General features: G+C 49.2%; 1 protein-coding gene across 1 annotated transcript in view; it reads right to left on the bottom strand.

Moving 5' to 3' along the window:
* Nucleotides 1-16,002: 16,002 nt before the first annotated feature.
* Nucleotides 16,003-24,713, bottom strand: part of LOC144173268 (fatty acid hydroxylase domain-containing protein 2-like) — a 67,465-nt gene continuing 58,754 nt past the window's right edge. Inside the window, exon 7 of the mRNA XM_077701754.1 lies at nt 16,003-16,213. Coding sequence (XP_077557880.1) covers nt 16,003-16,213 — 211 coding nt within the window. The remainder of the gene's footprint in view (nt 16,214-24,713) is intronic.

Here is a 24,713-nt window from a genome sequence, read left to right as displayed (position 1 = left end):
GCGACTGAGCCAGACTGAGCACGGCCGAGCAGTCCTCCGGAAGATTGGTTGGCCCATCGAACCACAGATACCCAAGCACCCTCTACCTCCGCCGTGGAGGGAAGCGCTCAAGACCAAGCCCCTGCCGCGCAATATGCAGGCCGGCAGGAACGACGAGAGGCGTGCCGCGCGGGCACAGGCACTCGCCCGACAGCTGGAAGCAGACCCCCGGGTCCTCTACGTGGACGCCTCACTTCCCCAGCACAGCAGCAAAGTAGTGGCCGCCGTAACGACCATCGACAAGCTGGTGACCAGCGCGTCGGTGAGGACGACAGACCCCAGCCAAGCAGAAGAGGTGGCCATCGCTCTCGCCCTCACGCACGGAGACGTGCATACGATCGTCACAGATTCCAAGACGGCTTACGGCAACTACGGCAAAGGGATCGTCTCCCACGCGGCCCTAGCAATTCTCGCAAAGCGCAGCCCACCGGGACGAGACGTAGAGCTCGTGTGGGTTCCGGCACACTCGACAGTGGAAGGCAACGCCCTCGCCGACCACTACGCCCGCGAACTAGCAGACCGGGCCGAGGACGAGTCGGAGCTACCGCACCCAGTCACGAGCTACCGCGAGATTACCACGCTGTACAGGAGAGCCAGGTGCAGGCTTCCCGTGCCGCACCAGCAACTCGACCGCAAGCAACAAACAATAGTGCGCCGCGCACAAGCGGGGTCACTGGCGCACCCAGCTTTATTGAACAAGATGTTCCAGGCAGAACACGACCCCATCTGCCCGTTCTGCAAAAAAGACGGAAGGCACCCTGCCGCACATACTGGCGGAGTGTACTGAGCTCAAGAATCCCCTACCTTCCCTCCCCCTTCCCCTTCCCCCCCTACCCGAGCGATGGGAGATCTTGATGTCCAGCCCCGACCTGTCGACGCAGTAAGAGCTCGCGTCCAGGGGCCAGGAGCTATTGGACTCATATGGGACTTGTGACTAGGGTTCCACCCCGTCTGACGCCTGCGAGCGTCACCTGAAATGGGCTCAGCGAAAGTTGTTTCTCTCTCTCTCTCTCTCCTACTACTCCTCGCATATTCCTCCTCCTCCTTCTCCTGCTCCGTCTGCTACTCCCCCTTCTCCCTTTTATGCAGATCCCGTCCTACGTGGCCCGGCTACCGAATTCAGGAGCCTGGTATGAAATAAACCGACTCAAGTGGAGAAGGTGGGGGCAGGAGGAGAAATAAATGCTTATTTCACGAGCGTTGGTGCTGCTGCTAGGGAATCCGCCCGGGGGGGGGGGGTGTCCTTTTTCGGAATGCTTTGGCCTTGGGTGGCAGTCCAGGCCCTCTTCACTAGTATGCACTGGGTCCCAGGGTACCAAATTTTAAGTGCGAATGCACTTATTAGCGACCCTGAATTCCGTTGACCGCCGTACGTCCACATAGCAACAGCTGCGGGTGCGCGCGCTCCTCGTCTTCCTTGGCAACGGGGGGAGATGGCACATACCCACGTGGGGGATTGGCCAGGAATCTCCTCGTCTTCCTTGGCAACGGGGGGAGATGGGCGCGCGCTGCCTGGCCGCTGACATGGCACATACCCACGTGGGGGATTGGCCAGGAATCGGGCGTGAGAAGGGCTAATGCACCCGCTTAAAGGAGTACTGACACGAAATTTCAAAGCTGAGATCCGCTCTAGCAATCAAGTACAACGACAACACAAATAGGTGTCTGTGAATAAATGCATCTTTCTTTCTTTGTAGTTGTGTGTGTGTGTGATCTCTCTTTCGCGAACATTACCGAACCGCGCAAATTCAACTCCTGCATTCGCACTTTCACATTCTTCCCCTCGGGGAAATGCGGGGAAATTTTTTAGGCAGTCATTCCACTGTTCCTAAGAGGGGAAGGGTTGAGGGTTAGGCTTGGGGTTTGTCCACACTTCCATACTTAATGTTATACTGCCTGACATTCACTGCGCACTCAAACTGATCCACGAACGCGACACGTTTTGGACTGCATAAGAACGCTCAATTCGTTGGGCCAATGAAGCTTTGCACTCAGTCAATCAATTTGTACATAAACGCACACTTCCCCGAGTTCTCCTCATCTTCTTTCCCTTCGCTCCATGTTGAGCAGCGGGCCACCACATGCAAAATGGCAGTGAATAGGCAGAAACACAGTGCCAGCGCAAAAACCCTGCCCTCTTACGTCTCGTCAGAACCCTTCTCGGTAGCATAACATCGATCCGATGTTATGCTACTCTTCTCTTCCTCCCCCCCTCCTCCTCCTTACATGGCACCCCGCTACTTCAAACATTATTCGTGCGTTAAAACTGGGAGATCGAACTTTTCGGTGCCTGCTATTCCGTAGGGTGAAATGGCCATCTTATCCCTCGAAGAGCGCCACTTTAAATCCGATCTTTCCACCCGTCCTGTCATATTTGCTGTTCCACCCTCGCTTATCTGAAAGCTCGCTTTCCCTTGTCGATTTATCATGGTCAAAAGCATGCTGACTGCCCTCCACCTAACACTGCTATAAGAAATTATCCTCTATATATTCATTCGGTCGTGTGTGGGGCACATTTGTTGCATGCTGCTCACGCCTGCTCTGTACCTAACACTATGAAGGAGAGCTACAACCTTAAAAACGGATCCCGCCATTGTGCGGGCTTTCAAGGATATCCATTAGCGGTCCCACGCAGCAGGCTGCTCACATTTCGCGGCCGTTAAGGAGGCCCCGGAACAAAGTTAGTCACAAAAGCGTGCCGTCGATATCGTGTGTGGAGGCATATTTCGCGGACGCCAACGAGACAATATTGCAGGCGGCCTGGTGGTTACTGTCAGCCCATTCACCCAGGTCGGCGATGGGTAGGATCGTATTGCACTCAAATGTTTCTGGCTTGCGACAGCGCTTTAAAACGTGGCATCGTCTATCACGGTTAGCAAAGCGGAAACTGTCTCGAAATTTCATCGTATACGCGCTATTTTCGCCAGCGTACGACGCGAATGAAGATGCAACGTTGAGACGCTGTGGGTTCCCTTTGTTGAGTGGCGCTTTATTTTTATGACGCGATTTGTGCGCCTTGCAGATAGCCTGCTTTAAGCCTTACTAGACCGAAATTCTCTAGTGCTCGCCCGTAAATTATGACACGTCATTTTTTACTGCAACGGGCCAGTAAGGCACATACTCTACGTCTTCCCACTCTTCCAAGAAAAATCGCTGAAAAATCTTTCCTTTACACTACGCCGCACCGCATATGGCGGCAAAGCCCTCGATTCTGTCAGAGAAAGGAGAAATTATGGCATTTTTTCCCGCATTCCCGTTTTCAACTTTCCTATGTCACCTACTTTAACTCCGTGCCTAAATAAGTGCGTTAGCCATTTAGGGTGAATTTTAGCTCACATGGCCTTTTGTTGTTGCACCCCTCCCCCTCTCTTCTCTCAAATTAGTTGGTGGGCGATGTCACACGTAGGACTTTGACGAAGTGGTATTGCCCAAACTATGATGGTATAGTCACTGAGAAGTGCTTTAAAACAAACCCAGTTTAAGGAAATGCGAATGGCGTTTTATTCGTACGTGGTGGGGCTTTTTTGGGGACATTGTAGCATGTGGGGACCGGGGTTCTTACAGCGACCAAGCTCGACCCTCGAGACTCGGCCGCAAGGCTAGCTCTACTGAACGCCACCACGGACCGCCAACTTGGCGTAGCGGCAGCGAACAGCAAGGAACACACACAAGACACGGAAATCGTCAACCCCGACGTTTATCGCACTGCAATAAGGCACGTCGCGCGCGTCGCTCTACCACCGCCAAGACCACCTTTGTCAGGACGGGAGAAACAGGCGTGAGGCCGGATAAAGGAAGGCCAAAAAGGAGCAACACGCACTTACGGCCGTCCCGCCCGGAGCTTCCGGGCAAAACCGGTCACGTGAGGGGGTCGGCCCCGTCCCCCCCCCCCGCCCCGCTCTCACGGGGGGAAGCGCGCGGCCACGGAGAGGGACCACCCCTCTCGCCTCCGCGGCGGGCCGAGAGAGATGGGGAAGATGGCGGACCTCTCCGCAATTCCCACAAGCATCAATGAAATGCTTTAAAATAATCTTATGGCCATATGTCATATCGTTGGTGTGCGGTTAAGGACCATCCACGCTGAAATAAATACAGAAACACTTTTGGCGGAGGTTAGTGTACACAAATGGATAAAGCAAGCCCCCTGAAAACTGAGCCGTAGGCAGCACAGCGGTACGCAAGGACGGAAGAGATTATTTCCGGCAGAAATATTTATCTGACGAGGCAAGAAACAGCCAACAAAGAGTCAGGCTGCACAGGGGAAACCTGTGTGCGATTTAAAAGTAGCATCCTGGTCAGTTGATGTGACCGACAGGCAGGATGCAATGCTAAACTAAATTATACATAACGGTATACGGCTTAGTTTTAACAAGAGCACAAAACAATAATTCGCGTGTGTCGGATTTCAGCGCGCGCCGGAGATCCCCAGATGACTAAAATTACTAGGAAGCCCTTGACTATACGGCGCGCCTCGCAGCTCGCGTGTAGCTTCGGAGCGTAAAATAACCAAAATTAAAAAAAAAAAATGGTGGAAGGAAGGAAGAAGGAAGGAATACGTTTTTTCGTCGATCGGGATCAGGTATTGGGGGTGGAGGAGGCCCACAGGGCCGCCGCGACCGCCAGGGCCCGGGAGGTGGTCAGGACTTGGCCTGACTCCCCCGAGTCACGCAACATCTGCTCCCAGTGGTGAGGGGAGGGAACGGGGGGGTACGGGTCTGCGGGGCATTCGCAGAGGGAATGGTAGTGAGTGTCGAGTGCCCCGCAGGCTGGACAGGTAGGGTCAATAAAGATGTGTGGATGACTAGCGCTTATATCTAAAAGAGCGTTTTAAGAATGGCCATTTTTGAGAAGCTCACTGTGCGGTGGCCTTGGCTAAATCTCCTTGGATGCGGACTACTATACTAGATTCATGAACACTACAGCTGTCCAGAAGGCTTACTCAGACAACAAGCTTTCTAGGCAGCTGTACTTCATCCCAAAATCCCGGACACCGGCTTCACGAGTCCGAGAGGCGCTTTCGAACAACACGCACGCTAAGTGGCCATCAGCGTGGCCCTGGTTGTCGCCCGTGAGTGAGTAAAGGACGGCTTCGCAAATAGAAATTACAACTTGGCATTAATATGCATGCAAAATGATCATAACTCAAAACACGCGGGCTTCCGCAAGCACAAGCCCAACCCTCCAGCCGGAAGAGCACCGCTTGGTTGTGCATGAACGCAGGCGACGAGCTTCAAATGAATGAATGAATGAATGAATGAATGAATGAATGAATGAATGAATGAATGAATGAGGAAACGTGAGTCTCAAGTAAAACCCTAGGTCCAGGACTCCAGTAGCGATAGCTCCTGCCTTGGCTCTCTCAAGCAGGTCTAGCTGGTCCTATAGTGAGGTGATAACCTGGGTCGCTTCCCATGACTCAGTAATAGTACGCACTAAACATCTATAACCCTTTGTGGCCAAAAATGGTGTAGCATAAGTGGGAAAAATGTGTATTTCTTTCTAAATACGTATGTACTCGCTCTCCCCATGAATCCTGTTGGTTTTCTTGCGAAATGCATTTGTGGTCCAAGTGTGATTTGTGCGTGTTAAATGTGTCTGTGTCATTCTACGCAGTCAGCCGATCCACATTGTCACAGTCAGCTGCGCGGCCCAAACCCTTATTTTAGGGTGTTAAGCAACCGCACACTCTTTTTAAGGCGAAGCTTTTTGCTTCTACCCCCCAAGGGTTCTGTCGCGACCGTTAGTGTCAACAGAAAACTCCCGCGAACAAATAAGGCAAGTTACTGACACCGCCAGGAATCGAACCTGGAACGATAAAGAAACTGAGCAGGAGCCCGTTGCCTTACCGATTGAGCTACGAGCCCACGCGGAGACGGGGGAGACAGACAGTGAACTCGCCAAGCACATCTTCGGATTTACCCTCGAGCGTTCTCGCTGAATGTCACACGACCTTTCGCACCGCTGTGCGATCCGCCCACGGCACGTGTAGCAGCCGTGTGCGCGCCTCACGCATGCGCTAGGAGTTGGTAAAAATTAAAAGAAGCTCATACCAACGAATGGCATCTCACTTCTCCCCCGTCTCTGCCGCCGATCCCGTCGCCTCCGTCGGCGGTGGCAGCGACGGAGAAGTGAGTTCGTCTAACACCAGGTATGAGGTTCCTTTCCTTTTACAAAAAAAAAAAACAATTTCCACTCATGTGCTTCACCAATACATCTCAACCAACCAACATTCATGGATCATGCATTGATTTGACCTTAGCAAAGAACATCTTTATGAAGTAATCAAGGGTGTGGTTAAGTTCATTTTACTTGTCTCGGGTTTCACTCGTAGAGCCACGTGTGTGAACTTAAGTGACCTCGCATGGCTAATTGTTGTGGGTTCGCTTTCCAATTACCTTCACAGGGCGGATTAGCGCGCAGTTTTTACGGTGTTCACAAGAACACCCTTTCTTATACCTACACAACTTTTAGGCGCGAAGCGCCTTATGGGCTCGGGCTGTCGGCGTCTCATGTCGTCGCCGTATCATGTCGTCGTAGTGTCATGTAGTCACGGACAACGGTACTAAAACACCGGGACACTCGTTTTCTAACGGCTCGCGCTAGAACGCAACGCGTACTAAAAGAACACAGCGGGACACTCGTTTTTCAAGGCCTCGCACTAACGTTTCACCTCCGTGGGAAAAACGCGTATGAAAAGAACACGTCGGGACACTCGTTTTCCAGCGCCTCGCGCTAGATCGCCTACTGCTTCAAAGGCACAGCTGTATACCTCTACCACCCCAACGGTTTCATCTCCGTGGTCAAAAATGCCAAGCCACCAAGCCAAGAATGTACACTGCATGCTTCGCCCCCCCCCCCCCCAGGTTTCACGTTAGGGGAGTTGGCCCGGGATTCTTTTTTCTTTTTAGCCAAACACCTTTTAAAGGTGTGCGCCATTGGACACAAGATTTTTACACACTCTTGGAACAAAAATGGTGTAAAAAAGTTGAGTGTGTCATCATCATCATCGGCCTATTCAGGTCCACCGCAGGTCGAAGGCCTCTCCCATTGACCTCCAACCGCTCCTGTCCTGCGATGCTCGAGTCCAAAGTTTACCGCCAAATTTCTTTGTTTAACCCCTCCATAGGGTAAATGGCCTTCCCCTTTTTCTAGAGAGAGAGAGAGAAAAAAAACTTTATTTGAGCGCCTTGGGGCTAGTCTGGGTGACGGGTGACCGGCGGTGGTAACCGACCGGTGACTATTGCAGCTCGCTGGATGACCTTAGCTTGGACCTCACGATGCGAGCTGCACAACGCCTTCGCCCAGTGCTCTCCGTCTGTGAAAGGGGGGATTGGGTTTTGGGGGCACTGCCACATGCAGTGGTCTTGGGTATCGAGGGACCCGCAGTCGAGGCACAAAGGGGTGGGGTAAAAAGAAGGGTAGATAAGGTGAAGTCGATATCGGCAAGGGAGTGCGTGTGTCTGGGTGAGTCGCCATAGGCGTTCCTCTTCATTGGAGAAGGTCGGAGCGGCTGGGGGCAGTTGGCGGTGGGAGAGGCGGTAGTGCGAGGTTATGTCGTGGAAGGTAACAAGTCTGTCGGGAGCAGATAGGGCTCCGTGGAGGGGCTCAAGGCCAGGACCAGCTCGGACGGTGAGCTCTCGAGCGGCCCTGTGTGCTGCCTCGTTCCCCCCCACACCCGTATGGGCCGGAGTCCATACCAGCTCGACTGGGGTGGTGGGAGAATTTTGAAGAAGGATTTTGAGGGCCAAAAGCGAAATCATTCTTTTGGCGAAATTTTGAACGGCCGTTTTGGAATCGGAGATTACGATGGAGGGGGACGGCCTGAGTGTGAAGGCTAGGGCTACGTCCGCCTCTTCCGCGGTCGCCGGGGAGTGAGTGGGCAGAGTAAGGGAAGCAAGCTGAGGGGCGTCAGGGCCATTAATGACCGCTACCGCATAAGCTTCACGGCTCCTGTATCTCGCAGCGTCAACGTATACAGTGGAGGGGGTGATTGAGTACCGCTTGGTTCACGTCCTCGCCCTGTGCTCCCTGCGCGCTCGATGAAACGTCGGGTGCATATTCCGCGGTATGGGTCTCACCGGCCGTAGCTCATGAATGTGGCTAGACCCATATCTTGGTATCCACTCTATTGCCCTAATTGTGCACTGGTTGTCGGTTCGTCTCACTAAATGGTAAGTCCATTTCTTTTTTTTTATTATTTGAACTATGATATACAGGCTGATCAAAGTTAATTCGACAGGTTTTTTTTTTTAAATAGGCGCTTCGATTTACGCGAAGACGACCTCCACAGTGAGGTTATGCGCCCAGGGGACACATAAATAGGAGGTAATTATTGATTTTGAGGGCTTAATAAACTAAAATTGATTAATTAGCTTTTTAGTGGCTGCAGTAACCAGGCATGTTTGTATTGGAAAATTAGACGCAATCTTGTTTCTACGCAGTTTCAATTGGCAGAATTCTTCTAGCGCATCCGTAGTCCGAGATATGAAACGACGAAGTTTAATTGCCGTTGGCGTGATTACGCATGCAAGACACTCTGTACCGGCGCAAAGCTCCTCCCTTCTGTGACGTGTCTGCTGTGTACGGTGTTTAGTTCGACAAAGGGGTGGACGCACAGGAAAAAGTGATAACTGGCACCCATTCATTCTTGCCTGGCGTTATCGCAATCTGCAGTACTCGGAACCGCTTTCAAACCGCAGAACAAAAGGGAGGAGCTATGCGCCGGTCTTGACTTCTAGCATGCGTAATCATGCGAACGGCAATTAAACTTCGCCATTTGATACCTCGGACTATGGATGCGCTAGAAGAATCCTGTCAATTGAAACTGCGTAGAAACACGATTGTGTCTAACTTTCCAATACAAACATGCCTGGTTACTGCAGCCACTAAAAAGTTAATTAATCAATATTAATTAATGAGGCCACCTACATCAATAATTACCTCCTAATTATTTGTCCCCCTGGGCGCATAAGCTCACTGTAGAGGTGGTCTTCGCGTAAATCTAAGCGCCTATTTTTAGAAAAACCTGTCGACTTAACTTTGATCGCCCTGTATACTACTCTACTTTGTTCTTTGATCCAGGTAGCTCGTTTCCTTTCCCTGAGTGTTACTCCTAACATTATTCGTTACATGGCCCTTTCAGCCTACCTAAGTTTGCTTCCCAGTTGTTCAATAAGGCGCCAAGTTTCAGCTCCGTATGTCATCACCGGCAATATACTTGTATATTTTATTCCGTATCATTCTTTGCTGAGTTCCACTCCGCCAGGACCGTGTAACGTCCTGCATTTCCACAATAACGCACATTTCGCAGAAGTTCCACCTGTAATTGTTATCATAGCGTAATTGGAAATAATTGCTCGGACAGGATTTAGAAAAACAAAAAATTACGCCCACCTCCCCTCGCGGGAACCCTGGTGTGATGCGACGCTGAAGGGGGTTCCATTGTGCGTTTCCGTTGGGTCGATTACTCGAATTGCGTGAGCAATCGTCGGGTAATGCGAGAGAGAGAGAGAGAGAGAGAGAGAGAGAGAGAGAGAGAGAGAGAGAGAGAGAGAGAGAGAGAGAGAGAGAGCAAGCGTAGCGCGGACGACAGAGACCGGCCGGAGCGCGGCACTCCGCTTATATGCGCAGCGCGCCCGAACGAGAGGGGACCGCGGAGAGAGAGGGCGCTGCACATGCGCACAGCGCGCTTGCGCCGCGCGCAGCGCCTCCCACCGGCGGAGTGAGAGAGCGCGCCGCACTGCGCGCGCCACAGATGTTGGGGGAGAGGGCGCGCTATCACGGCGAGAGGAGGGGGGGGGGCGCAGCGTTGCGGACAACAACAACGGACGCACGCAGGAAGGACAGGGCCGCCGACAAGAGATGCTCTCAGCGTCGCATCTAAAAAATTTGGCTGTAAAGAGCTCACGCTCAAGACAAGCGGCATTAGAATGCTACGCATTAGTAGACAATTCTCTGAATTTTTATAGGATTTTTTTTTCTTTTGAGTGACAGAGTTCCTTTACTTTTCATTATATTGGAGTGCTTGCCGAGTGCTCCCCAGCCCTTACGTATTCTGCGCCGGATTTCTCTCTAGTGGTTCGGGTCAGCTCTAACCATTTGTCCGAGGTAGTTCTATCCTTTTACTTCTTCTAGCGTTTCGTTTCGTTTCGTTAGTGTGTAAGGTATGAAAAAAATGGGTGATTGCTGGGGCCTTATTGTGATCCCCAGATTCGGAGGCATGCCCAAGTTGCTTAAAAAAGCGTTGCACTTTCTCCACATTCCGTGCAGGGTTCTGTCAGCTCCGCGTGCTTCTGCCGCAGCATCTTCGCCTATTTGTGGGTGAAGGCATTCTTCTGTATTTTCTGATTGAGCTGCGCCTCCTGTGCCGTGAGCTGTTTGTGTGGAGCTGGGTACAAAACTCTTGACTGTCAACCCTCGAGGACCGTTTCACCACATGTTTTTCGTTCGAAATGGCGTGTGGGGACTTCCTCAGATGGGTGGTATGTGAGACCACACGCCGCCGAGTTCGCTGCTTCGTTTTCTTCTAGACCTTCATGACCTGGGGTCCACGTGATGTGGGTCCTCTGCAGTTGATCGGGAAGTGGGTTCCCAAGTGTTTTTAGAATTCGCCCGGCTGAGATAAATCTTATTGCCTCTTGGGAGCCCATATAATGTTTAAGCTTCGGTGTCGTTTCTCTCCAGACCGTATGGCAAGTAGTATTTCGACAATTTCGGCGTGCTTTATCGTGGTGTTTTTCAGCGTGAGGTAGTCCAGTATCCCCCCCCCCCCTCCCACCTGCAGCGCCACAAATCGATTATCCTGGACGTTGCCCGGGATACCCCACCGCACCACCTTTTCCTCGCCCTGTCTCCTTTTCACTCTCCGCTTCCCCTTCAACAACCCTCTTTTCCCCATAGTCTTCACCCTCCTCCTTTCCCCTATCTTTCTACCGACCTCTCCCCTCTCGCTGTCTCTCCTACTGCACTCACTTTCTCCTGAGTGAGTTAGTGACAGACAGACAGACATACCACAATCAGCTGTCCGCCACGAGAGACTATCACCTTTGCCTGCTATGGAAGATACATGCGCGGCGGAATAGACAAATAAGGCATATGTCAATTGATTGCTATGCAGATCCGGAGGCTCGTTGGGTACCAAGAAACCAAAAGTGACTATACCTTTATCGACATAGCACACATAGCGGATATATGTACGCGTGTGACTGGGTGTCAGGATTGTGAACAATGATAAATACAAAACAACTTTATGTTACAAGTTTGTTACCCGAAACAACACATACACACACAGCAGGCACACACAAAGGAACAACATAGAGTAAGCAGGGAATAAGCTTTGGCGAAGTCGAAAAAAGTTCTAACGCGTGAAAAGATCCCAGGACGTGGTTGCTGCCGGTAAGGGTTCGGAGCACCTCACGTTCGGGTAGCAAATCGTGAAGTTACGGCGTCGCTCAACGAGGTCAGAAGTTGGGGTTTTTGTAGCACGGCGCGCTCCGAGCTCCCGCTCGTGTCTCAAACGCAGCTCCCTGGGACACACCGCCGTCCTTCTCGCAAACCACTCGACACGACGACTGCAGGTTTCCAGAGGAGAGAGAGGGTCTAGGGTTTTCGGTTGTGAGTGACCTCTGAGACCGGCCACGGGTCTGGGCGCCCGACCGGCCTACGTCTCGGTCACACTCCCACACGTTCCCTCTGTTCTTCGTCCTCTGGATCGTCTTCGCCTCCCCGCCGCAGTCACTGGCAGCGCCTCATTCGCTGGCACTCAGCGCGAGCTCGTGCTCTCATCTCGAGCGCTCGCCGCCGCAGCCGGTGCCATCGAACCTTGGCTCCGCGTGTGCCTTCCGTAGTCTGCTTTTTAGTGCGCAGCACTTAGACGACCCCTACTGTGGTTTGACATCGGCGTCGCGGTCGTGACCGAGCGAACGGAGAAGGAAGAAAACGGTGGAGGAAGGTCGGCGAAAGCGTGAGGGGGAGGGAAGTATGCTGAGCCGGCGCGAAACGCTCCCCAGCGGCGACGCATGGCGAAAGAGTGAGGGGGAGGCAGTGACTCATGAGACATGCTGGGCGGGGGCGACGTGCTGCGGGATGACGTCATAGCAGCGTGTGCCGCTGTGCGCTCGACGATGGGCCTCTTCGATTATCAGTCCCGGGTCGTCCGCGGACTGCCCGAGACGCGATCCGGCGCTCGATTTTCCCATGTATAACTACGGGACTTCCGGTCCGAACGCAGCCCTCGGACTGCCCACGGATCATCCGGGAATGGTAAATCGAGGATGCCCGATGATGTGCGTTCACTTCCTGAGGTGCAGTTCGCGCCGCTGACGCAGAGGCTTGCTATCGCTGGCGTCGAGAGAACCAACGAGTGAAAGCTGCCTCAGCGCACTGCAGCACTCAGGAGTGAGTGCTGAACAAGAGTGAGGCTACCGGTAAATGTGCTTCGCATCCTCCACGTTGCGTGACTCATCCGAACCACGTGACATTTGCTCTGGAGGTTCAACCATGAATTACATCATGCTCGGTGGCGGCGACGGGCTGCGATATAACGGCAGAGTGCAGCGCGCCGCCGTGCGTTCCCTGATATCGCGATCACTTTCTTAGACGCAGCAGCTATGTGCCGTGACCGAGAAGACTGCAGTCCGCGCTGCGCACAAACGCATTAAGGAGTATAGTAATCGTCAACGGTTTTTTAAAGACGATAGTCTTTCTTGGGCTACTTGAACCCAGAAATTTTGGACTGTCTGTATGTCTGTCGGTCTGTCTGTGACTCGATTCAGCCACCAGGGCAAAGTAAAATTGATATTGCGCAATAGTCTTATATATTCACAGCCAAATGGAAACGTCAAAGCCCAGTTTATATGTTCATACTTGTCAACTTTGTTGAACAAAAACAAGGCATTACGCAAATATAAGACAGGAAATTAGTACATAAGGGATATTTACAGTGTTCCTTTATTAAAAAATTCCCGGGCGCTTGGTTTTTCGATAGCAAATGATATTCTACATCTACTGCAGACACCCGCCGCCTCCTGGCGGCATATGAAAAATCACTCGGCAACAGCAACGAAAGGTTCCACTAGCTAGGTTCCACGTTCTGCTTGGAAAGCACGTGGAGCACGGCCACGCGGTTCTATAAACCTTGTAGTCGGCCGCCTCCATGCACGTGCGTCTCCACCGTTGATTGATTGTAGGGTTTAACGCGCCGACGCAACGACGCCGTAGTGGAGGGCTCCGGATTAATTTTGACCAGCTGGGGATCTTTAACGTGCGCCGAAATCTCGTACACACGAGCGTTTTTGCTTTTCGCCTCCATCAGAAAAGCGGCCGCCGCGGCCGGGAATCGAACCGGCGACCTCGTGCTCAGCAGCGCAACGCCTTAGCCACTGAGCCACCGCGGCGGGTTGCGTCTCCACCGTACTGCAGCGCTGGCATCGAGGAACCCCGCCTGTAGCAGTGGAACGCGGTAAATTCAAATCGCCTTGAGCAAACCTTTAGTGTTTACTTTGGAATGAGCGCGACAGAACAGGAACAGCATGAGAGGTGAGCGGGAAAGCGAAGGGGGGCATTTCCTTGGCAAATGCCTACAAAGACTATCGTCTTTTGACGACAGTTGCAACGAAAGGAGCAGATACGCGGCCATTTTTTTCTCTCCTTGTCGCCGTCTTCGTTTCTTTCACGTCTTTTCTTCTTTCGGCGATCGTTTCTTGGCATGCCATTTCTTCGCGGGGCACTGGGTAATAATCATAATGGAAGGAAAACCTTCTTTTCCTCCATGTTAAAAAGCGCAGGTGCAGAGTTAAGAATTCTGGACTGTCTGATTAATTAATTATTTTTTCATTAATCTGTCGGTTAGTTGATTGATTGATTGATTGATTGATTGATTGATTGATTGATTGATTGATTGATTGATTGATTGATTGATTGATTGATTGATTGATTGATTGATTGATTGATTGATTGATTGGGCAATCAAAAGTTGACTTGCATTTCGTGTGCACTAAGGATTTTTAAATGCGTTTTTCAAAGGCAAGACCAGTTTGCGACTAGTGGCCCCCCCCCCCCCCCTAAGGTCAACACGGGAGCATAATGACTTTACCGTTCCCTATACTACGTCACTGAAAGGGATTTCCGCATAGGTACGGCCGAGTCATTTTTTAATGGAGCGCTGTATGACAAGGTGTTCCGCCCCTTCTAGTGTACGTCTTTCCTTTTCTCTTTGGAATGGTACGTGGCCACCGGCACGAATAAATGACAGGCCTAGAACGAACCTCCCAACCAACGGCGCATGTGTGGCCATTCAGCCCACGCAAAAGGGAAGTAACTTGGCGCTGTCCTTTCGCAACGACGCCACGCGCACAAATGTCGACTTTGTCTTCTCTCGGAACAATATTCTTGAGCACGCAGTTGGAAAGGTATTCTTGCAACGACTCTCCCGAGAGTCCTCCAGCCTTGACGTAATGGCAGCGTTTATCAAGGGACCTTTCCTCTGTGTCTTGCGGGTCTTTTTGTTCTTTCTTGCTTCTGTCTTGTACGCCTTGACAGTGTGCGGACTTCAGAAGTGGCGGCGTTCGTGCTCAAGTTTTCTAGGAACACCAGTGCTTCTGTAAACGCTGGTTGCCTGCAAACGACGAGAAAAGTGAAACACTTGGTCACGTCGCGTCTCAGGGTAGCTTCCGCGGTCTTATTTTGGGAAGCCCCTAACGGCGGTTTCTTATAGCCATGCTACAGTGTGGATAGTTTCATAATTTCACTATACGTGCGGAACTCACGCGAGTAGGAGATACATACGGGCGACTTTTTATTCTGTTTCACTTCAGTTTCTGATAGCTCGTTACTTTCACAGAAATGTGTGCAGATGCCGTCAAAACTAATTGGAACACGATCTCGTAAATTTACAGGATTTTTTTTCTTCCGCAAACGGCCTGACTGCGTTGGTCTGCGTTTAAATGAGTCCTCCCTAGTAAAAATAGCTTCTTGTAAACCGATAATGGCTGGCATAAAGCCAGCAAGACATATATGCTGTGATATTCACAAATCCATGTTCCAATTACTTATTACGCAACCGGTACGTCCTCGTGCGATGCGAGGGAGCGCTAAAATTCCGTCCATTTAACGAAGGCATCAACGAGGCCGCTAAATTCACTGGAAATGTTGCCAACATATAGCTCGGCCAAAATGAATTTTCGTTGCATGACGCTCCAATCTAAACTATAACAGAATTGAGAAAGACAAATTTAATAGATATGTGATTGATCGATCGTTTGACTGGTAGATAAATTAATCGATTCATAAATAAGCAATCGATAAATCGATTCATTGACAAATTATTTATTCAACAGCTAGTTTACCGATTGATTTATTGATTGATTGATCTATTTATTTATTTATTGATTGATTGATTGATTGATTGATTGATTGATTGATTGATTGATTGATTGATTGATTGATTGATTGATTGATTGATTGATTGATTGATTGATTGATTGATTGATTGATTGATTGATTGATTGATTGATTGATTGATTGATTGATACTCTTTTCAGTCGGGCTATGTAACCATGAAAAGCCTAATTAAAATTTAACAAAGCATGGATTTGATAACGATGGCTATGAGTGGTGAGTCAGAAACTGCCGTTTGCACTGTATAAAAACTCGTCAAACCTTTTCTAGCGAATTCTAAGAATAGCACCAAAATTCCCATCATGCATCGCAGTTACTCTAGTTGTAGACATGCACGTAGCGATAGAGGACGAGTTCCCAAACTTGAGATGCAAATGAAATGACACTGTTGAGAACTCCCTACTCTCCCTTTTGCTTCCTTCAATCAAGCTGCTCTTTGAAGCTTCACTAAACCTGAGACTTCTTAAAGCTCTGGCGAAAGAAGTTGTAAACTGCTCCATAAAATTCCTCAGTAGGAGACGCACTTCTCGTCCAAAACGAGTCGTACTCATCACGCACAATAGCGGCTCAGTCCTCTGTAGTCGTCGCCGTAGCGGCGCCGGGGCGAGCAGCTCGGCTGGCGGCCGTCGCGGGCCTCTTGTTGTCCGGATACAGCTCGTGGATGGGTCGGAGCGACAGCAGAACGCGGTGCCTTCGGTAGGCTTCGCTCTTCTTGAAGGCCCCGTCCGTGCCGTGCAGCCAATCGAGGATTCCCAGAATGCCGTAATTTCCCCGAAACCTGCGTGACCGGGGAGAAAAGAGGAGCGATGGGTGAAGGAGGTTTTCGTGTTTATCCCCCGTGCAGCGACTAATCAGGGCCCCAATGCCTATTCAAGGCGCTTCGCCGCCCGCCCGCCCACCCGCCGAGATCCGCAGCGTGATTACTCAGGAAGTACACAGAGCGTAGGAACAAGCCCTCGTGGCATTGTTACTTTCCGGAGCAAGCTAAGCAATATCCTGCAACCTAGCGCAGGTGCTACGCAATCCAGAGAGTTAAGACACGTTGTCTATAAGCGAGCCATCAGTTAAAGAAAGTCGTTGGACTGTTCTAAATACAAACTAAAACACGGGGGATCTCACAGTACCAAGAATCGACTGCTAAAAAGGCTGTGAAGCAGAATATTAAATTGAGATGTGACAGCGCGTGAACAAATGCGGTAGCAGTCAACAATTCAGATTCAACACCTGTTGACTGAACTTCATCAGCGATAACAGTGAGTGCGTGGAAATCCCAGTTTTTTACCAACTAGAGGAAACGGGGATACGGAGCTTTAGGAACAAGGTCGATGTGCCACAGCCCTAAGGTTTCGACACCATAAGTCAGGCAGTTTTGGGCCCTTTTCACCAATCTATCCCCCCAAAAAAACCTGAGAGAGCCACAGCGTTAATTACCGCTTTGACCACTCGGAGCCTTAAGCAGTCCCAAATAGATATAGTGGTTGGCTAACAGTTGTTGTGACTACTAGTATATCTATTTAAAAATCTTTCGTTAAGGAAGACGGTTTAAGCAGGCAACATTAATTGTTAGCCCACCCTTTGTTTTCATAATGCTGCCCTTGTCGATTATATGCGTTCTCGTGTATATTTCTTTTATGACAAAGGTTGATAGCAATTTCGCTTCATTATGCTTTGGAAAGCGGCATGTTTCCGCTCATTTTTCTGCACTGGAAGGATACGTGGATGTACGTATTTGCTTTTTTTGCCAGTAACGTAAAATTATTACGAAATAAGGAAGTGCTTCCCGAAAGCTGCCCGCTGCAAGTTAAGTCTTCTTCTGTTTTATTCTTGGTGTTAGTGGTTTCTACTCACTTGTTGTCCAACATAACTCCACACATCTGTCTCCTCCAGTAGCAATTATTTATTAAGTTAACTCTAAGATATTGAAGCGCTTTTTTTACAGCACCATAGCTGAAAGCTGAGGCGTACATTTACACTCTCTTTGGCTCATCCTATTTTGCTAAGGTTGCTGCTGCGGTCTTCTTCTTAATTGCAAATTACGGTATTAGTTAACTTGGTAGGTCCCTGGCACGACACGGCACAAAAAGCGGCCGACGGCTCAGAGAACGTGTGTTAGAATAAGAAACACGGTAATTAAGTACAAAGAAAGTTCGGTAAATTTCGTTCCAGGTGAGATTCTAAGCAGGCACCTCCGGAATGCGAGACTGTCATGCATGCCCATGACCACCATAGCTCGGCGAATTGAAGAATGGTGGACCCACTGATACGCTGCTATTTTCGACTCACGAGCCCTTTGATGGAGACACGTACTGCAGCCTACATAAGTAATTTGAGCAAGCTAGTTACACAAGTAACAGTTAGAAAAATAGCAAGGGACGTTCCGGATATCTGCCCTTCTAGCTTGGTGGTGCCAACGCGGGTACAAGCCGAGTTATTTAGTAGCAGAGAGAAGAAAAAGACGCAAATGTAAAAGAAAAGATAAATGTGAACCTAGTAAATGCGCTGTGGCCTTTGAGTTAAAAACGCACGTGTGTTAGAGGCATGAACTGATGATATTTGAGCATGCAAATATATAGGGAATTAGCAAACTACGTCCAGTCTGATTGGGGATGCGAACGCGGATATTTGCCGAGTCACATTAGCCGAGAAACGAACAAAAAGCAGCGGCAATAATGAGAGGACAAGTTCGGCTATTGGACACACATGCTTTTAGATAGTAAGTAGGGCTCAGGTGTGCCCGTAATTTTTAGATCAATATTTCTAAAAGTGGTGGCTGCAAGGCCACAAAAAGCACAATTTCGATTTCGATTTTCTCATTTACCCTATGATACAATTAAAAAACTTCCGCATCATCTTACGTTTATATGAATACGCAGAGGATAAGAACTCCTTACTAGAAGGCAATAAAGAATAATAAGCAATAAAACCTGTACGGGAACGCAACGTAATTGGTTCTGCTTTATAAGCTATTCGACCTATTATGGATGAAATGCTTCTAGGCGTTATACATATGGCCTTTCAGGCGCAAACACTCCATACGAATATATCACGCTGCCATAGCCTTCAATCCTCATTGATACGGTTCAGAGAGAAGAGATTAGCCATTCCAGCATGTGTGCTCATTCGCACATTTTTAGTGTCAACTTCTAAGCATGAAAACACCGCTTTGGTGCCACGTGCGCTTACTCACTTGTTGGCCCAGTTATTGCGACATTGGAGCATATGCAAAGCATGGAGGACCGCGTAGGGATCCTACATATGAGTATATTGGAAATGAACCGTTCGGAATACAAGAGCAAATAAATGTTATATACGGCCCTAAGCACAACACTTCCCGCACAAACGTTTCGCGGGTATCTCATGCAAATACCTCCATCTCTCTCCTCGGTGTTTACGAAACTCGGTCCCACGTGGACAGGCCTTTTTTTATACTTGAGGGAATAGGCTCACGTATGAAAGAGTAAGCCGCATCCTGGCTAGATGATACCCGCTCGTCCGTCTCTTCGAGAAGCTCCAGACGGAAAATGCGAACAAGCGCTTTGCAGCAACACGAGGATAAAAAGAACATCAGATAAAGGGGCAAAATATCCTGCCGTATCGACCGTCCTTGTATCCCGACTACGAATGTCAATATCGTATACTTCCCTGGTGTACTTAGACAGAGACCGGTTGGCTTCTCATGGCTGAGGGAGGTCTTCCTTCGAATAGCTCGTTTGTTCCGGACCGTTTCACAGCTCGGAAATAAGGCGATCTGATGCGCCTGGCTTGTAGCAGATACAGTTGCCATCGCAGTTGCACATTTGATGCTCGTAGCCGTCCCTTGCATCTCAGGGAGGAGACATGACCTCCCCATGAATTCCCTGTTGTCAGGATCATCCATCGCTATTGTCGGGCTCACGCAGAAGGAGAGGATCAACATCGTTATTCTTTCTTGTGTATCTTTTGGAAAGCGGGCAGTCTCCTCTTCATCGCATCGTCGAATCGAGTAGGCTGGTCAGCGAAATGGTCGTTACCAGCCGTCGGTATGCCGTGAAGGTGGTGTTTGCCTAAACCTGAATTCCATACAATGTTGTCCTTTCGCGTTATGCCAACGGTTTACAACTGACTTGGACACGGACATCTGTAAAAAGAAACTTACAGATACATACCCCTGAGGTATAGCCAGTTAGGCCGAGTAATAAGAGTAACGAGCTCTGCGAATGTGGTGCATATGCAAAAATTTTCAACCCCGTTGCAGAATAAGAAAACAGAGAACGCAGGAAAGCGTTCATAATTGGTATACATTAGGTTTCAGTGAAGGCTTCAGATGTCAGTGCAGCTTATACACCCTTGTCCGCCATTGTCGACGCATGTCGCAGAAAACTTAAGCCCCCTTAACGCATCGACAGTGCTCATCTGCACAAATGGCGAAGATGGGTATGTCGGTTTAAATTAGGCATGCCTATTTCTCCGTCATAGAGCAAATGTCAGCTATTTTGCTGGTTTGTAACTTGCAAATAACATAATAAAACAAAACGAAAGCAAAATTTTAGTCTTCCAAGGAAAAGGCCAGAAATTTTGATCCAGGCACCGGCTTTAGCCAGTGACGATTAAAAACAGCATCACGTTACGTAAAGCAAACAACATTAGACATACGCAATGGGGCCACCTTTGGAGTATGTGGGCCTTCTGGTTACGATCGGAAACCTCGTAATCACCGTGGTTACGGCCAGTACAAAGCTGGCTGTTTTTCTGCCCCCTTCGTGCCAAAGCTCTGATATACGTTTGGCTATGACGCTCCCCGAAAGATCAGCGTCTAAGGCGTTCTGTTGCTATGCGCACGAATTTGACTGGTCGCAATGCCAGAAGCGGTATTGGTATTTTCAGTGCACACGAAACAGAAGAGCAGTGTACCCTGCGCGCTAACGAACGGTATAAGGTGCGGATCAATACGAGGCCTCCGAGTGCTGCGCGCACCTTATAGTCATAGGGATCGCGTGTTCATTTGGCGCTTTTATTCGGCGTCAGTGCGTGCGACTGGCACCCGCCAATCCTAGCCTTCGTACTTGACGGTATGCTTGGGTAGCACGACATCAGTTAAGGCTGCTAAATTTAAATTTACTGCTGTTAAATTCAATAAACTTCAATATGGAATGTCCTTTCCACAAATGTGACCCTCTTATAAACGGGAAAGGTAGAACATGGTTGCACGATGGTATCAGTGAAGAGACGACTTCACTGAGACGAACTCTAAAAAAAAAAAAATCTGGCTAAAATTGTTGTTTCCGCTCCATACCGGTTCCAAAGAGATATATTCACCGGCATAAATCGGGCCACATTCCTATCCCTTTCCACAAAGCATCGGCACACGCACAATTTGCTTTCTTACACGGCCCGCACAAATATGTTCAAATATTTGTACTTTCCAAATAAATAAATTGGAATTCATTGCACGCCGCTGTTTCCACATCTGAGTCGAGTAACAATTTCGAACGTGCCATATTGTCTGCATCGTAATCTTTTTTTAACTAATTCTCTCATGCCCCTTATTGTATGTTTTCCCGTTTGTAATGCGGTGCTATTTCTACTGCATGAAAGCTCGTTCTAGAGTATGTTATGGAAATCCCGTTCAACCATAGAGAAGGTTAGCTTCCTCGCAGTGTACTATTCACTTATTGTTCATATTCCTTGCCCCCGTGTGTTTACCGCATGAAGCTTTTGTGCCTTGGTCCTATCAGACCAAAGTATGTTTAAACAAGTAAATTAAACTTAAAACTTTATTTATCCTGAAGGTTCCAGCTGTCTCGCAAGCGCCTAACTAAGTAAATAGAACTTAGAATTTTATTTAGCGAGAGGGTTCCAACTGTCTAGCAAGCGCATTGGCGCTGCGCAAGGCGTGTTTTTTCGCTGAAATCCCGCAGACACGAATATTCGCAGCGCTGATGCTGTCCTCACCAGGCGTAAAGTCAAGTAGCATTGTGGCAAGTGACAACATCAGCCGCGTTGTGGTTTGGGTGCAATTTCTTAACCGTTACTGAAACCACTGCAAAATGTCAGACAGCGGTGCCTGCGCAATGTGTGGTTGCGAGAAGAGAATCATATGTCGCTGCACCGGTTTTAGTATGCCGGGGGCGTCAGCTGTCACCCACATTCTTGAAAGCTAGAAAACCGTTTATTGTTAGAAGAAACTATCTTTTGACGCGGTCCTCGGCTGTGATTCTTCCAGAGCCGTGGGAGCACATCGTCTATTTAAGCATTTTTGCGTGGGGGAACGTTTGTCGAAACTTTAACGCATGCGGGAATTTTCAGCGCTTATTTTTCTTTCACACGACTTTCCCTCTTTCACGTTCATCCTCTCTTCGCCTTCCCTTTCTCCCGATGGCCAATCGGTTTTCCGTCTGCGTTGTCTTTAGTTCCTTTTACGTGGAAAGAGAGACAAAAACTAGAAGCAACCTTGTCTGTATTACAGAATGTGGCTCAATGTTAGCTGGATATACAGCATTCTTCATTCAATTCGATGGCGACAAAATAAAATCACGAAACTTAGAACACACGAAAAGCTGATGCTCGTTGCTTTTGCAGAGCACGGCGGAGTAGCAATTCTTGGAATAACGAAGAATTTTTTTTCATCTTGTGCGCTGTGCTTAGTGATCCTCATGTAAATTTTGTTATGGGAGCCGCAGTACCCACTGCGTCATCGTTTTACCGCTAATCTCCTTCCCTTCTCTGTGCAAAGAGTATACGTGCTCTACTTTTTTTTTAATTATTTTTACAAGAAAGTGCTTTATTCCAGGATACTCGAAGATTTCACTGACGTCATATCCGTCAGGGAAGTGGGGCCAGTACAATGAAGCAAATGGCCTGTAAAGGGTACACCCCTGCACGCAGCGTCTTCTCGCGGGAAGCAACCTTTAGTACTAAAGAGCAGGTTACACTTGTGGTTGTTCGTTTTCGGGTTTTATATTTTTACGCGAAAGTGTTCTATGCCGGCCACACCAAGGCCATCGCTTTCCATGAGCTCCAGAACTGTTTTGAACTACGGAAAAATGTGCGGGACAAAAGAGTTACATCTTCACTATACAGTCGAACACGGATATATCGAACTCCAAGGGGATCCCGAATTAGTTCGATATATGAAAAATTCGATATAAAACATTTGTGCTCTGAGACCTCACCTATGGCGGACGATCACTTACCGATCGCCGCATTCAAGAATGACAACTAATTCCGCACTCACGATGCAACAGGACACTTTATTTGCATGAAAAAAAATCGCTGATCTTGGCCTGCTTCTTTGTCCTGGAAATGAAAATAAAGACGCTGGTCTCGATCTTCTCGAGGCTGCACAACTAGAAAATTCCAGCGGCACGCTGCGCCTTCGCACACCATGCACAACACGCACGCAAAAGAAGAACAGCGCGCACGGACCACAAGAACTTCGGAGGTAACAATTCCAAGGCTCTCTGAACGGACTCCAACAAAGCGCTCGCGATGGTCATCTCCGAGAGAAACAGTGATCTCCGAAAGGTGCAGGACAACTCGCCAAACAGCAGCAACAACAGCAAAATGCAAAAGAAGGAGGAGGCCGCCAGCGCCTTCGTTCCCTCTTCCCTTTCCCGAGACGACATCGGGGGAAGACAAACCCAGAGAGAGAGAGAAAAAAAACCCTTTTTCGGCAAGCCGGGGAACGTACGCAGCCGCAAAAAAAAAGGAGGTGCGCAGTCGGGGCATCCCTACCTCGCACTGTCCCATTTTCCGAGCGTTCGGGCTTGTGTGCCTAGAGAGATTTAGCATACCGGGCTCCGTCCGCTAACGCTACGGCGGCCGGTAGCTGGGCACGACTGGGCAAGCGAAAATTCATTCCGGTAGGGGGGATTAGTTCCGCGAGCCAGTCTTCGCCATGCCCGCGCATTCCTCCATATCCTCTTCAACCTCAATCGAGAGTGCAGCGACGCCGAAGAGCAGCTTCCATCTCGCGCGGCGTTCGATATACCCAATGTCGGGAAAAATACGGTTCGATATAAAAGTACGACTTCCTATACTTTAACACAGAATTTTCAAGGGGGTAATTTATGAGTTCGATATAGACAATAATTCGATATACCCGTGTTCGATATAACCGTGTTCGACTGTAGTTAGATTATTGGGAGGTTGGTTAAACTTTGGAACTGTTTTTGAAATGTACGTATTTCCAAGAGCTCTCCTGACACCGCCGACCACCCGGGAGATGATTTTCTGAGTTGCATATAGAGCCACCTCGTCGTTCATTCGCAGACCTATACCCTCTCCTCCTCCTCCCGCTCACCTCTGGGAGCAGATGTTGCGCGCCCAGGGAGAGTCAGTCCAAGTCCTGACCACCTCCCGGGCCCTGACGGTCGCGGCAGCCCTCGGGGCCTTCCACCACCCTCAGTGCTTGATCCTGAAGAACGAATACTCTCTCTCTCTCTCTCTCTCTCTCTCTCTCTCTCTCTCTCTCTCTCTCTCTCTCTCTCTCTCTCTCTCTCTCTCTCTCTCTCTCTCTCTCTCTCTCTCTCTCTCTCTCTCTCTCTCTCTCTCTGATTCTCCAAGTGTGCAAATTGGGTCTGAGCTCCGAGTTACTGTGTTCTGTTACCGTGTTCCGAGTTACCGAGTTACCGTATGGCGTTGCCAGGCACAAATCGTAGCAGAGGTTTGCACCTAATCGGCTTATAAATCTTTCCAAACTAATTAACTTGAGATTACACGCGACGCGTCGTAGCCAATCAGCGGACGCCCGACTTCAAACCGGAAAGCGCTTACAGCATATACGACGTATGGAGTGAAGTGTGACGAGTGTGCTGTTTGTTCGAGGTATATTTTTTGTCTACAAGCAATGATGCAGCGCTTTAAATGATGTTTAGTTGGTTAGTTTGTTTCAAATGTTCACTAAGAATAAAAATATAAAAGGCCGTATTACCAGCAAGAAGTTTAACAGGATTCTCGTCAAGCGCAGTTTCGACACTGGTCGGAGCAGACCGGGCCGCGAGATTCGTTGCCGAGTGCAGTAAAATGTGCAATATATATAAATGGAAAGAGAAGACAGGAATACAGTGAGGGAGAGAGAGCCGAAGCGCAAAAATTGGCGACAGTATTGTTCTAAACACGCGGCAACTAAACTTACTCGTCGCAGCCATGAAAAGCTATACAGTAAAAACTCGTTAATTCGATCTCGAAGGGGACCATAAAATTGTTCTCATTAAGCGGAGTTCGAATTAGCGAGCTTTTACTGTATTGCTATTTTACTTCCGCTGAATACGAATCGCAACTTCAACTTCACTGTGACG

The sequence above is a fragment of the Haemaphysalis longicornis genome, unplaced genomic scaffold, assembly GCF_048455015.1.
Source record: "Haemaphysalis longicornis isolate Haplotype H1 unplaced genomic scaffold, Haemaphysalis longicornis Haplotype H1 scaffold_3, whole genome shotgun sequence".
NCBI classification, from domain to species: Eukaryota; Metazoa; Arthropoda; class Arachnida; order Ixodida; family Ixodidae; genus Haemaphysalis; species Haemaphysalis longicornis.
Note: the sequence above shows the minus strand (reverse complement) of the source record. Positions and strands in the feature narration are given on the sequence as shown.